This window comes from Urocitellus parryii, chromosome 9 (assembly GCF_045843805.1).
Source record: "Urocitellus parryii isolate mUroPar1 chromosome 9, mUroPar1.hap1, whole genome shotgun sequence".
Classification (NCBI taxonomy): domain Eukaryota; kingdom Metazoa; phylum Chordata; class Mammalia; order Rodentia; family Sciuridae; genus Urocitellus; species Urocitellus parryii.
The window spans coordinates 103,566,710-103,580,697 of NC_135539.1; the positions used below are offsets into that span (position 1 = coordinate 103,566,710).

Genomic DNA, 13,988 nt, shown 5'->3' on the forward strand with positions numbered 1-13,988 from the left:
TGCACATTTAAATCACCTTGGAGGGAAATGCTACCTCTTAGGATTGCACCATTTCTGAAACTGCCCAAGTCTGACATTTTTATTCCAAACTTTATAGCAGCCTCAGTTTTCTTCCCTTTTTTTATTTCATATTCATATATAACATTTTATTGTTGCAGGGATGTTCTGTTGTGGGCAGGATTATGTGAATATGTCAGATACCATATGCTGCTCAGCTTCCAGTGGAGAGTCTAAAGCACATGTTAAAAAGAATGACCCAGTGCCAGTAAAATGCTGTGAGACTGAACTTATTCCAAAGAGCCAGAAATGCTGTAATGGAGTTGGATATAATCCTTTGAAATATGTTTGCTCTGACAAGATTTCAACTGGAATGATGATGAAGGTAATTGATAGAAAACCTCTCAGAGGCGCTGATTTGACAATGGAAAGAGAAATACATTGTTCATAACTATTTTTCTAAAATAGGAATATAAAAACTCCTGTGTGCATTATTCATTTTCACATTACATCCATATTAATACCGAATGAGTTCGCTATGATTGATGTTATTGCAATGAATTCTAAAGGAATTAATAATGATTAGCTGTTCTCAGGGAAGCTGTACCCAGCACTTCAGATGAGTGCAGGAATGAAAGTGTATGTGCTGAAGAAGCCAGCACGGATCTCCCTGGGACCCTGCAAGGTGCCATTTCATGGCCCTGAGGGCTGTCCAAGGAGATAGAGGGGAATTTTTGCTTCTTCCCTCTAGCCTGCCAGCCATAGCTCACCACTTTCCTTTGATAGAGACCTTAGACCCTGCGGATTGACTTAGCTGTGTTTTTGGTATTCCCCTTAGAGAGTGCAAGATGAGCAGGTGCTTCTTTCAATCAAAAAGTGAATAATCACTTGTTTATATGCTGTGATGCTTTCCATGCAACTATGCCATGTTTGCGGGCATTACACTTAACCCAGAACTCCAGAATCCTATCATGTTTCAGAAAAGATTGTGGGCATTTAAAAAACAAACGTACAACCATGTTATGGAGTACTTTGTCATTACAGGATGGCTAAAAGTGAGTGTATTTGACACAGACAGTAGTAGACAGTCCATATGCTGAATGAAGCAACTACACAATCCTTGGGTAGACATCACACATATTGGGATGTGAAATAATTCTTCTGAGATTGCTATATCCCCAGCAAGCACTTTGTAGCAGTGAATGATTCAGATAATACATAAGGTTGGTTTAACTGTTATGATGAGGATAACATTTATTCATGCAAAGTGAAGTATCATAAGTGAAGTTCAATCTACAGGCCCCATTGCATTTCCTGAAGACCCCTCTGATGGAGACTTTCATCTTCTGCTCCAGTCGGGACTGTATCACTGTTGAATACATAGACACAGTGATTTTTCCTAAGCTATCAAGTCTGGAATTTCTTCCACATCTTTCCTGGGTTGACCTCCCTGGGTTCTGGACCACTAGATTCCCTTCTTTTGTAGATTTATCTTTATAGATTATAGGTGCATAGAAGGTGAATTTCTTGAGAGGTTGAAGTATGAAATTATCATTATTCAACACTTCCAGTGGACGGGAAGCTTGGCTAGAAACACAAGTCAAGGTTAAAAATCATTTTCACTCCTAACTTTAAAGACAGTTTTGCAATTTTTAGACTTTTCATTGATGTTTTGATGCCTGTTTCTTTGCAGGTGGTTACATTATTTTTCCTCAATAACAAATGTTCTCTTTATCTTTTATCTTTATAAATTTCATGAAAATGTTCCTCTATATGGACACAATTGTTAATATTATCACACAATTATTCATCATGATGTGCTTTGAGGGGACTTTTTCAGTGTGGAGTTTATGACTTTCAGTTTTAGCAATATTATTAGTTATTTGATAATTTGCTTCCTCTTATCTCCATTTTCATTAGTTGGGAATTGATTTTCCTAAACTAATCTTTTCATTTTTTTCTTCTTCCTGTTCTTTTCCTATTGATCAATGCTTCATCTTTTTTCAACTTGATGAGATATGGCCTTAAGAGTATCTTTCATATTTTCTATTAATTTTTAAAAATTTCATCTGTCCTTTTTTTAAAGACTCTTTCTTGTTTTTGATTATTATTTATTTGTAATAATATAAAACCTCCTATTGTTGCTTCATTTCTGGAATATCTATTTTTAGCATTCTGAAAATATTCATTATATGTTTCCTTTTTTTGTTGTTGTTGTTTGTTTGCTTTATTTCCTGAATTGTCTCATTTGCTTGTTTGGTACTATTTTAGTTTTTTTCTTTTATTTGTTTTGTTTTGTTTTTTCTTGTTGTGTTTCTGCTTCTCTGAATTCTTTTTTCCCTATTTTGAAATCATCTTTTCATTGGAGTCTGACTGAAAGCTTGCTGTGCATGGGTGTGACCTGGATATCAATGGGGAATCCAGTAAGGCAATCATGTAACAAACAGAATGAATTTTTGTCAAAGAATCACATTGCCAAGGATCCTTAGCAAACATAGATTACCATCCTAAATATTCTTATCTCAGGTCAGGATGGTGTATATGCCTGACTTCCAGCTTATGGAAAATCCAGTAGGAAAGGGGATTGATGTTCTCAATGTGTAATATGCAGACTTAATTTTCCCATTTACTATATTCACAATGATACCTGGCTTTTATCTTTCAGTGGGCTCTATTTCCTTTTAATTTCACCAATTATTTCTGAGATTATGATATTTTGGATTATCTTGCCAAATGCAGCTATTAGCAATGCATCTATAATTTTAATGCTCTATCTTATAACCTCCTCTCTTGGAACTCAGTAGCACCCCACTTGCCTTGATGATGATACCAGGAAACAGTTTTACTAAAGATTTTTCCAGGCCATTCCAGAGCCCCTCAACTTCTCAACCTCCAGTGTCTATCTCTTTTCCACTTTTGCCTAACCACCAGGCCAATGGTGCATATTTTAGTTGTTATTATGGTTGCCCAAACTATGCTGAGTTTAAAAACAAATATTTAAATATGTGATAGTTCCATAAAGTGAAATTTTTTCAGCTTTGTTGAGGTACAATTGACAAATAAAATTACATATATTTAAGGTTTACAACTTGATATATATGTTCTGTGAAATAGTCACAACAATTATCTAGTATATCAACCACTTCAGTTACCATTCTCCTTCTTTGTGCTGGCACAGGTGTGCACTCTTGCGCTCTCTCGGGCGCTCTCTGGCTCTCTCTCTCTCTCTCTCTCTCTCTCTCTCTCTCTCTCTCTCTCTCTTTCTCTCTTGTGTCTATGTTAAGACTGCATAAATCTTTTAGCATTTTTTTGCAATTTTTCACATGACAATTCAATTTAATCATACACACATATCTAATCATTTTGCTCCTCCTATTGCAAATGCCCTTGAAATCTGCAGTTTTCAGGAAGCAAAGAAAAAAAAAAAGGTGGTATTTCTTAGGACATGGCATTTTCTCTACCACATCCACTTTTCAGCTTTCAAAAATATTTGGGCTATCCTGTGTATCCTGTGTGTGTTATTTCTCTATTTCCTTAGAATGTCTATATTTATTTTCCACATGTAAACCATTTGTTAGCTCTTTCTCATTATGAAAAAAAAAAAAAACACCTGATGAGGACAACTTAGAGGTGGAAACATTTATTTTGAGCTGTGTTTTCAGAGGTTCAGTCCATGGTGAGCTGACCCCATTGCTCTGAGCCCATGATAAGGCAGAACGCCATGGTGGGAGGGCATTGTGGAGGAGTGCTGTTCCATTCATGGTAGCCAAGAGGCAGAAAGAGGGGAAGATGGACCCTTCTAGAGCACACTCCAAGTGACCCACCTCCTCTAGCCACACCTCACATATCTATAGTTACCACCCAGTACCTACTCCATTCAAACCTCACCTGGACTGATAAGGTTCTAGTTCTCATAACTCAATCATTTCATCTCTGAACATTTGGCATTAACACAGGAGTTTGGGGGACACCTCATATCCAAATCATAACAATTTTCCTTTAACTCTCACTTGACTGGGATTTAAAGGGACATGGAAATATTGTGGGTATAACTCAGTGGTAATGAGCTTGCCTAGCATGTGGGACTACCCAGTACTGAAGAAAAAAGAAAAGAATGTGGAGATATGTACAAGAGTTCAAGACTTCAATTTGCCATTTTAAAATGGAATTTTCACTATATTTTTCTGAATTGTCATTATTTTGACTTAGAATAATTTAACTTATGTAAGAGAGAAGTTAAATTAAATATCAATTTTAATATTAAAAAATGTTTTAAATACATCATTGCTATTTACATACAGGAAAGCAAAGTACATCTCTTCATTATAGAAATATAATTTTAGTTATAACTCCTGCAATTTGGATGATTATTTTGTTTCCTCATATAGAACACTTATCAACAACTATAAAAAAAAACCCTAAAGATTCATCAAAGAAAAGATTTCTAAATATAAATAACTGTAATGACAGTTCCTGAAATATTTCGATTTTTCTAACTCTTGGATGTGTGCTACATTTTATGGGTTTAAATTTTCCAAGAGCACAGGTAGAGATTCTTGTGTACTATATTTGTTATTTTCTCCAAAATACCATAGGATGTGACAAAATAATTAAATAATTACTGTTTCAATTTGTAGTATGTATCCTAACTTAAGGCTTTTCAGGGTTAGCTTAGCTGATTCAGAGAGCAAATCTTCTTGATAAGTTTAGTATGCATTTCACTATTCATAAAGCTGAACCCTGGAGAGTGTAAGTGACCTGCTCTAGTTCACAGAGTGAGGAAGTTACAAAACTCAAATTTTTATCCAACTCTGTGTCATTTCAGGCAGCTACTTTTTTAGACAATCCACCTTCATTTGTCATAAATTTTGAGATATTCATTCATCAAATAAGTGAAAAAAATCATTTGAATATGAAATATATAAAAATCAATACTCTATGTCTAAATGAGATTTTTAAATCTTCTTCTATGTTTCTCCTTACCCCTGTCCTCTCTGCTCCTCCCACTGACTTAGGAAACAAAAGAGTGCAAGACTCTCTGCCCTGCATCTATGCAAGCCACAGAACTTTGTGACTTGTGTGACGTCAACATTACCAGCCACATTTGTACTGTGATAAGAGGGTCTCACAACTCCATGGAGAATACATCAACTGAAGAAATGTGTTCATCTGCTGAAGAGACTATTCACACAGGAAGTGCAAATATGCACTCCTTCACAGGTAACAGAAACTGAGCCGCATGCATGCCTGTGGCTGAGTGGAGTAGTAGAAAGCTGGTGGAAATACACGTATTTCACTTTGACATCATCATCTTTCTTAACCTGATATCAATTTATCCAATCATATTTTGGGGTCAGCTAATGACAAGTAATTAATGGTATCATCTGAATGTGTTTGAAGTTTAGTAGTTTAAAATTTTTAAAGTCTAATTGTAAATAAGGATGCTATTTTAGGTTAAATGTGTAAGAAAATAAAGAGCAGAGAAATAAGTATATGATATGCTTTCCGCTGGTATGTCCAGTTAACTTACAATGGACTCAATTTCACTCTCAAAAATTTACATGCAGCTTTTAATGATGAATGTTGCTATACTTGTATGAAGAAAGAAGGATGGAACCTACTTAATTTACTAGGAAAACCTAACCAAATTATTCTAAGGAGGAGATAAACCCAAGCATGGTATTTCTGAAAAATGACCAATCATCTTGAGAACGATTCACAAAAAAAGTTGTGGTATATATGTGTAATAAGAATTGTAATGCAAAAAAAAGTACCTGTATAAAGACATGAATTGGTGTGAACATACTTTATATACAAATATATGAAAATTGTGCTCTATATGTGTAATAAGTATTGTAATGCATTCTGCTGTTGTGTATTTTAAAAATAAAATCAATTCAATAAAAAATATTAAATTCTAAGCACCATTTCGATTGGTTGAGCTGAGCAAAAAAGCTGAGAACTGGATTTAGAGAGTAGAGTTTAGGGTACTCTAAATAGTTCTACTCTTTGTTAAATTTGTATTCTTCATTCATTTACTTAAGTTCAAACAGAAATTTCTTTGTTTTGTTGAAGAACTAAGTGTGCATGTATGTGTGTGATCTGTCATCCAGAGTCACATAGAATCCATCTAAGTGACAAAATCGGAGCAAGCTATAGTTAAATAAGCAAAACACTGCTCTATTCTTGAGTAATCATCCCACCTTCCTCAACCGATGGTGGGTGATACAAGCAAACCACAGCTGTGGAAAATGCCAGGCAGGTTACTGAGATGAGAAGGGGAAGATTAAGGGAAGAGTGAGTTTATTGAATGTTATTTAGTCCCAGTGCTATGCTAGGTACTTCAAAATGTTACCTTTTGACCCTCGAGGCAAATAGCTGAGTATGGTCATTTATCAGAAGAGAAAACTGAGGGTCAAAGTGGAACTTTCTATGAAAAGGAGACATATTCAAATCTTGTCATCTTTGAAAGGAGCAGATTTAGAAAACACCACGTGGTGTAGGAGCTCCTTCCAGCCACCCTCCAGCGGCTCATTCCATCCCACATGTCCTCCTCCCTCTTACTCAAGGCCCAAGTTTAGATTCAGATCCTGGGTACAGGCTTCTAAGCTCAGTCCCACCATCCCTCTGTTCCTGGGACACATTGCTTACAAAGCCCACCACTTCTACCATGTGCCTGTAGACACTTGTCCCATCCCTCCTATCAGATTGAAATATTCTTATGAATACTATATCTCTGTTTACTTCATTATTTATACTTAGCATCAAAATACTGGCATGGATTTATTGGCATGGATTTAAAATGAGGAAAGACTTCAGAGGATAGTTTATCCAAATTTCCCCTTTCCTCCTGCTGTCAAAGAGTTAAGTCACGGGTCCTCATTTTTAAATTATTGGGTTTCTATCTCAGAGAATTCCCTATTTTATCTGCCCCTTGTAATCAAGGTCAAGATTTTGAAGAGCTTTTAAGACATTCTTGCAGTCACCCATTCCAGAAATAAATAGACATTTCCACCTACTGATATAATATTGTGAGGGCTTTTAAAATCCACATTTCAGATTGCTTGGCCTGCCAGGAATGCTATAAATTGAATATGAAAAATCACAAGCCCGTATTTTTTTTTCATGGAAAAGCACTACGCATATAAGGGGTGCCATGACAATTCCATTGAGACTGTTAAAACTAGCAAATCAGACTTTTTTTAGAATCTTGAAACTGAAATCTAACAATGTCAGCACTGACCAAAATTCATTCACTCCCACAGTCACACATGTATCAAAGAATGTTTACTAAGTACATGCTCATAACCAGTCACAATAGTAGGACCAACAACTATCAAGACAAGCAAGAATCTTCATGGGTGATTTGAAGTACATTCATAATTACCCTGTAATGTGATAAATGGTGTGAAATTATGTACTGTGATAGAAGTCTGCATCATCATCCACTGATACTTTTGAAAAATGTGGCAAGGACACCTAGTCCAGACCAGAGAGGAAAAACTTCAGGAAAAAATGATATACCTCGACTGATAAGAACAGGAAAGATCCTATGAAGTTGAGGGAAGGTTGTATAGGCAGAGACTGCAAAGCCCAGGAGCAAAAGAAAGCCCCCCGAGAGGTTGGAAAGCAATGATTTCCTCAGTATGGATGCAGCAGAATTATAGCAGAGAAAAGAGAGATGAGACCAAAGAGTGGGAGTCAAATTATGCTAGACTTTAATGCTGCGGTAACAGTTTGTTTTTGTGTAACAGTAGATGGGTTGTAAAGGTCTGTAGACAGTGAAATGACATAATTCCATGTATATTTTGAAGAATTACTTTGTCAGTTCTTAAAGAAATGATTAAGTCAAGTACATTCAAGATATTTTTTTAAAACTAAAATATCGATCAAACATACCCAACCACCAAAAAAAAAAAAAAAAACTCTATTTTTGGAAGAGTAGCCCCAGATAACATATAGAGTGATTTTGAGCCAAGAAGTAAAAAAAAAAAAAAAAAAAAAAAAAAAAAAAGCAAAAGTGTGAATAGGCTGGGAAAAGATATATGGCAATTCTTGAAAAAAAAAAAGAAAGAAAAAGAAAACTCTAAGAAGTAAGAAAGATTGCTAAGGAAAGGCAAAATTTCAAGAAATGACTCTCTATGAATAAAGGGAAAAAGACTGTTTTCATGGGACAAGAGCATCTTTGAAAGGCCAGGAGTCAGGAAAATGAAGAAACCAGAAGAGATGGGATAGTAGAAAAAAGAAGAATGAAAGTGGTGGGAGAAAGAGTAAGAAATCGCCCATAGAGAGCTGAAGTTAGAAATGGTGCTGTGGGCTTGAGGGTCCAGAACAACAGTTGCTCTCCGTGGACTATTTAATCTACTGTAGCAAAGAGAGGTAAACACATAGTGAACATCTGTGGGTAGGGGGATGGTCTGAGTGGCTCCGTCCCACTGGGACATTCGGGGATCAGATTTCTTGCATTTTTGGTTCATTATGCTTCAGGTGTTCCCATCATCTAGTGGTTTGCAGCCTGGTTCCTATGACATCCTCCTTTTAGCCCATCAGTAGGAGATAAGTGATGCTTTTCTTTCCCATCCTCTTTTAGATGGTGAGCTCTGAATCGTTTGACTATACCAAGCCTCAAAAGAAAATGGGGGGAAATAATTTCTAACTAGAATGGAAGGGAAATTGGAGCATCTGATGGTGGCAACAAGTGGCAGGTACCCTCTTACCAGGGAAAACGGAAACAAGATAATTCTGTGGGTCAGCTTTCCGTTACTATAACAACTGCCTGAGATACATTCAATTTATAATAAGGAAAGGTTCACTTTGGTTTCCAGTTTTAGTGGTTTCAGTTCATGGTCAGTTGGCCTCATTGCTTTTGGGCCTGTAGTGAAGCAAAACACCATGATGGGAAAGTGTGGCAGCTGCTCACATGACAATCAGGAGGTATGGAGAGCAACAAGAAAGGACCAGGGTCTCAATATCCCCTTCAAGGACACATCCCAGTGTCCCAACTTTTTTCCACTAGGTTCTACCTCTTGAAGGTTCCACAACCTCCCAGTAGCACCATAGATGGGCTGGCAACCAAGTCTTTAATGCATGGGCCTTTAGGGGACATTCAAGATCCAAGCTATACCAAAAAAAAAAAAAAAAAACCCTTTCTATTTGTAGAGAAATTTACTTTTATGAAGTTCTGCCACATAACTTACTATATTTGATTTTCATATTAATTCTATAAAGTCATCAGGGTAGGGTTTATTATGAGGAGATGCTTATAAAGAGAATGTGACTCAAATAACCCCAGCAGATGGACAGAGAGAGCAGGTGGCCGGGCAGCCAAGGAGCACTTCCTCTCCTGTTCTTCACTCTGGGAAACTGTCATCCAGAAACCACGCCACAGAAAAAGAAATGAGGAAAAACTCAACATCCATCAAATTAAACCAGAGAAAAACAAACTCGAATCATGAAACTTTCAGGTTAAAAAAAAAAATTGCATGCAAAACTGTAGCATATGGACTTCTGAAGTTATTAAAGCTTAACATGGAACTAAGCATTTTGGGGACAGCAATGAATAACATGGGACATTGTCTAATAAAATTCATGCCATTTCCAAAGCTCAGCAGGTGTAGTTTTGTCGTTTTAATTAGGTTGATGGTTTTGGGTTTGGGTTTTGGCTCTGGCTGTGGTAAAAGAGAAAAGGGATCTGCTGTGGAGTCTGCATTCATTTTATTTACTAACATGGTACAATGAGAAGCTAAGAATTAAATCCTCTGTCTCATATAATTATATTACAATTTATATATTTTAATGAAATAATATTTTCAAAGTAATACTTTAAATTTATAATTATAAAACAATTGTTGGCAAATCCGTCTCATGCAGAATTAAAGGGTACATAAATTTGTGAGCCATTAGCACCTAATCATACATTAGTCTATTGCTTTTATTTTTCAATTGTTTATTTAATGAATATACCTATATATCTCTGTTCAGAAATGGTGGATGTTGTGCTGTAAAATTCCATATCTCTACATCTATCAAACACTTGAAATACATTTTGATAATTTAGAAAGTAAAGATATTAGAGCTTTATTTATACCCAAAGAGAAAAATCATAGTCTTTTTATATGTTTAAAGGTTTTGATATTCATTTATAATATGATGTAGGAAAATGAAAAGAAGAAAACCTCATGATCTTATTTCTTTCTTTCCAGATGTGAACCTTGAACCTTATACAACATATGAGTACAGGATTTCTGCATGGAACAACTATGGGCGAGGACTCAGCGAAGCTGTTAGAGTCAGAACAAAAGAAGATGTTCCTCAAGGACTGAGTCCACCTAGGTGGACCAAAATAGGCAATCTTGAAGATACAATTGTCTTAAATTGGAAGAAACCTATACAATCAAATGGTAATAAGCTACTTTTAAAGTAGAAATATCCTAGTCTCATAAATCCATAAGAAAACTGAAATGTGTTTAATATACATATAATTGATATGCAGCTAACCATTAGGAAATATTTATTGATGAAGGGAACTTTATCTATATACTCACTAATCATTCACTTTGTGATGTGGTCCCCATAGAGTTTTTTGTCTAAATAAATAAATAAATACAAGATCCTTGAATCCTAGTATATATCTGAGCTGCTTTCAAATAAGTAAAGGAGATTCAAGGAAGGCAAAATAGTTTTAATATTTAAAATAAATTTGTTATAGAGTGATAGAAAATAAGCAAAATTGACACTTTGATTACCTATATCAAGATTCTGCATCCTAGAGGGAGCATGGGAGGAATAGACGAATGGTAGGTAGGACAGAGGGGTTGGAGGAGAAGGGAGGGGTATGGGGTAATTAATGATGGTGGAATATGATGATCATTATTATCCAAAGTACAGGTATGAAGACATGAGTTGGTGTGAATATACTATGTATACAACCAGAGATATGAAAAATTGTGCTCTATATATGTAATAAGAATTGTAATGCATTCTGCTGTCATATATAAATTTTAAAAATGCACCCTTCCTGATAGTAAAGAACTGTTTGATTATAGCAATATAAAAAATTTAGGGTATGGAAGCAGGAAAGAGGGTACAAGGAAAGATGGTGGAATGAGATGGACATCATTACCCTAGGTATGTGTATGACTGCACATATGGTTTGACACTATGGTGTACAATCAGAAAATGGAAAAGTTGTGCTGCAATTGTGTACAATGAATCAAAATGCATTCTTCTGTCCTATGTACCTAATTAAAATAAATAAATTTAAAAAAATAACAAATTAGAGCTCAATGACGCTATGGTGTCCTACTTCTTTAGAACACTAAGACATGTTAGTTGTTTGCAAATGCTTAACATGATATGATAGTCAAATGCAGCCATTTCTCTGTGTCTTTTAGGTCCTGTTATTTACTACATTCTTCTCCGAGATGGAATTGAACACTTCCGGGGAATGTCATTGAGCTTTTCTGACACAAATGGAATTCATCCATTTCAGGAGTACTCATACCAGCTGAAGGCTTGCACGGTTGCTGGTTGCACTTCCAGCCGTGAGGTAAGGGGAGTTGCCTGAACTCTGAAAAAAGGGGCCATTGTGAGGTCTGTGTGAAGGTCCTCTCCATTAACAGATAACATTGCCCATCCCAGTCATGTTGAGTAGGGTGCTCATGTGTCACCTTAACTGGGTGCTAATACTTAAGCCTGAAAGAAGAGATGCCTGTAAGGGACATTTAACCAAACATCAGTGTTTTATTAATACAATACAAAATCTTGAACCAATATCATCTTCTCATTAACACTCTTCTCTCACCAATTTCTTTAGATAATTGCCATCTTGATATGATTTTGTCATAGCCAAACATGTTGAGACTTGATTCCAACGTTAAGAGGTGGTGGGACTTTTCAAAGGAGTTTGAGTCATAAGAGATCCACTTTATAAAGGGATAAAGACCTTCTTGTCTTGGGGAAGTGGGTTCTCACTCTCATGGGTTGGATAGTTACCATGAGAGTGGGTTTTTTTTTTTTTTTATTGATTGTTCCAAACATTACAGAGCTCTTGATAAATCATCTTTCATACATTTGACTCTATTGGGTTTTGAACTCCCATTTCTACCCCAAATACAGATTGCAGAATCACATCTGTTACACACTCACATTTTTACATAATGGCATATTAGTGACTGTCTTGATCTGCTACCTTTCCTAACCCCTACTATCCCCCCTCCCCTCCCCTCCCACCTTCCCTCTCTGCCTCCTCAGCTGTTGTTCAATTCTCTCCCTTTTTTTTCCCCCCTCCCCCTTGCCCATCATAACCTCTTATACTTTTGTGTATCATTGAAGGTCTCCTACCATTTGCAAATCCTTTCCCTTCTCTTTCCCTTTCTCTCCCCCCATTCGTCTTTGTTTACAGTTAGTCTTTTCCTCATGCTCTTCCTTCCTGTTTTGTTCTTAGTTGCTCTCTTTATATCAAAGGAGACATTTGGCATTTGTTTTTTAGGGTTTGGCTAGCTTCACTTAGCATAATCTGCTCTAATGCCATCCATTTCCCTGCAAATTCTATGATTTTGTCATTTCTTATTGCTGCATAATACTCCATTGTATATAGATGCCACATTTTTGTTATCCATTCATCTATTGAAGGGTTGTTATAAAGCGAGTTTGCCTCTTGTGTTTTTCTTTCACACAGACTGCTTACCCTTTTACTTTCTGTCATGAGTTAAGACAGCACAAAGACCCTCCCCAGATGTGAACATAAAATGATATTGGACTTTCCAGCTTCTAGAACCATGAGCCTACACACACACACACACACACACACACACACACACACACACTTCTTTGTTAACACAAAGAAAATAGCATTCTTGGGTGTTCTGTCACTGCAACAGAAAACAGACTAAGATAGCAATAGTCTATAAATCCATAAAACTTCCCCAAACATTCTTTAGTTGAAAAGATTTTGTATCTAAATAACACATCAACAAAAATTGCCTGCTCTTAAAATTCAGAGAAGGACAAAAAATTCTAGCATAGAAAATAAATGGTTCTAAGTCTTCTATAATAGCCTTGGCAAGAAAAAAATAAAATTCTGAATTCAGGTACGGTGGGCCAGAACTGAAAACATCAGAAAGATACAACATACAATGGTGGACAACATCTATAGATAGGACTTGATAGTCAACTATACCTAGAGGAAAAGAGCAAAGAATTATGATGTATATTTTCAAGATATGTGGCTTGATACCACAATTTGTGGATAATGGAGTCATTCAACAAGCATATTTTTTAAAGTGATAAATATTAAAAGTTAAAGAATAAAATTAATTTGTTTATGTTTAGAAAAAAATGTAGAGAAGGAACAGGTAACATGGTTCCCAAATCAGTAATTATTTGTTATATTACATGAAAATGCCTGGTCCAATGCTGCATTAGGTGACTGGAGTTTGCTAGAAAGATCTAGGCTGGAAATTGAAGCTATGAATTTTAATATGGTCATCAAAGGCGTCCATAGAGAGAGAAAGAAAACACAAATGCAGAAGAAAGAAAATCTCATGAAAGCATCTGGGAAGAAACAAACACTTTAGGGAGAAAAGAAAGAAAGAATCCACAGAACAGCTCTGATTCTTTCCATATGTTTGAAACTGGAGAAGAGCCACATCTTCACACACTTGCTAGAACCAACTAAAACACTCAGTCAAACTGATCAGCCACAGCACACATGTGTAGTTTTACTCAGCAGATCCCCAGAAACATCTCTGTGCCTGCCACCACAGGCAGCAGCTGACTGGCCCTATCAAGTTAGGGTCTGAATGGTCCTTGAACAATTCCATACTTTTTGCATAGACAAGTCTCACCCCTACCAGATGTCAAAACGATTGGTTTCAAAGTGAAATCAGAGTTAAGTCTGAAAAAAACAAATGCGGCCAATCTTAGTCCTAAACTATATTTTGATTTTATTGACTCAATAACTGGTTGTTTTTTCATTTTTTTCTTCTCAC

At 36.1% G+C, this 13,988-nt stretch overlaps 1 protein-coding gene across 1 annotated transcript in view; it reads left to right on the forward strand.

The window, feature by feature from the left end:
• The window catches only part of Ush2a (usherin), a 748,724-nt gene that overhangs the window by 584,477 nt on the left and 150,259 nt on the right, over window positions 1-13,988 (forward strand). The window contains exons 50-53 of the mRNA XM_026388000.2: window positions 159-382; window positions 5,013-5,217; window positions 10,200-10,397; window positions 11,391-11,545. Coding sequence (XP_026243785.2) covers window positions 159-382; window positions 5,013-5,217; window positions 10,200-10,397; window positions 11,391-11,545 — 782 coding nt within the window. The remainder of the gene's footprint in view (window positions 1-158; window positions 383-5,012; window positions 5,218-10,199; window positions 10,398-11,390; window positions 11,546-13,988) is intronic.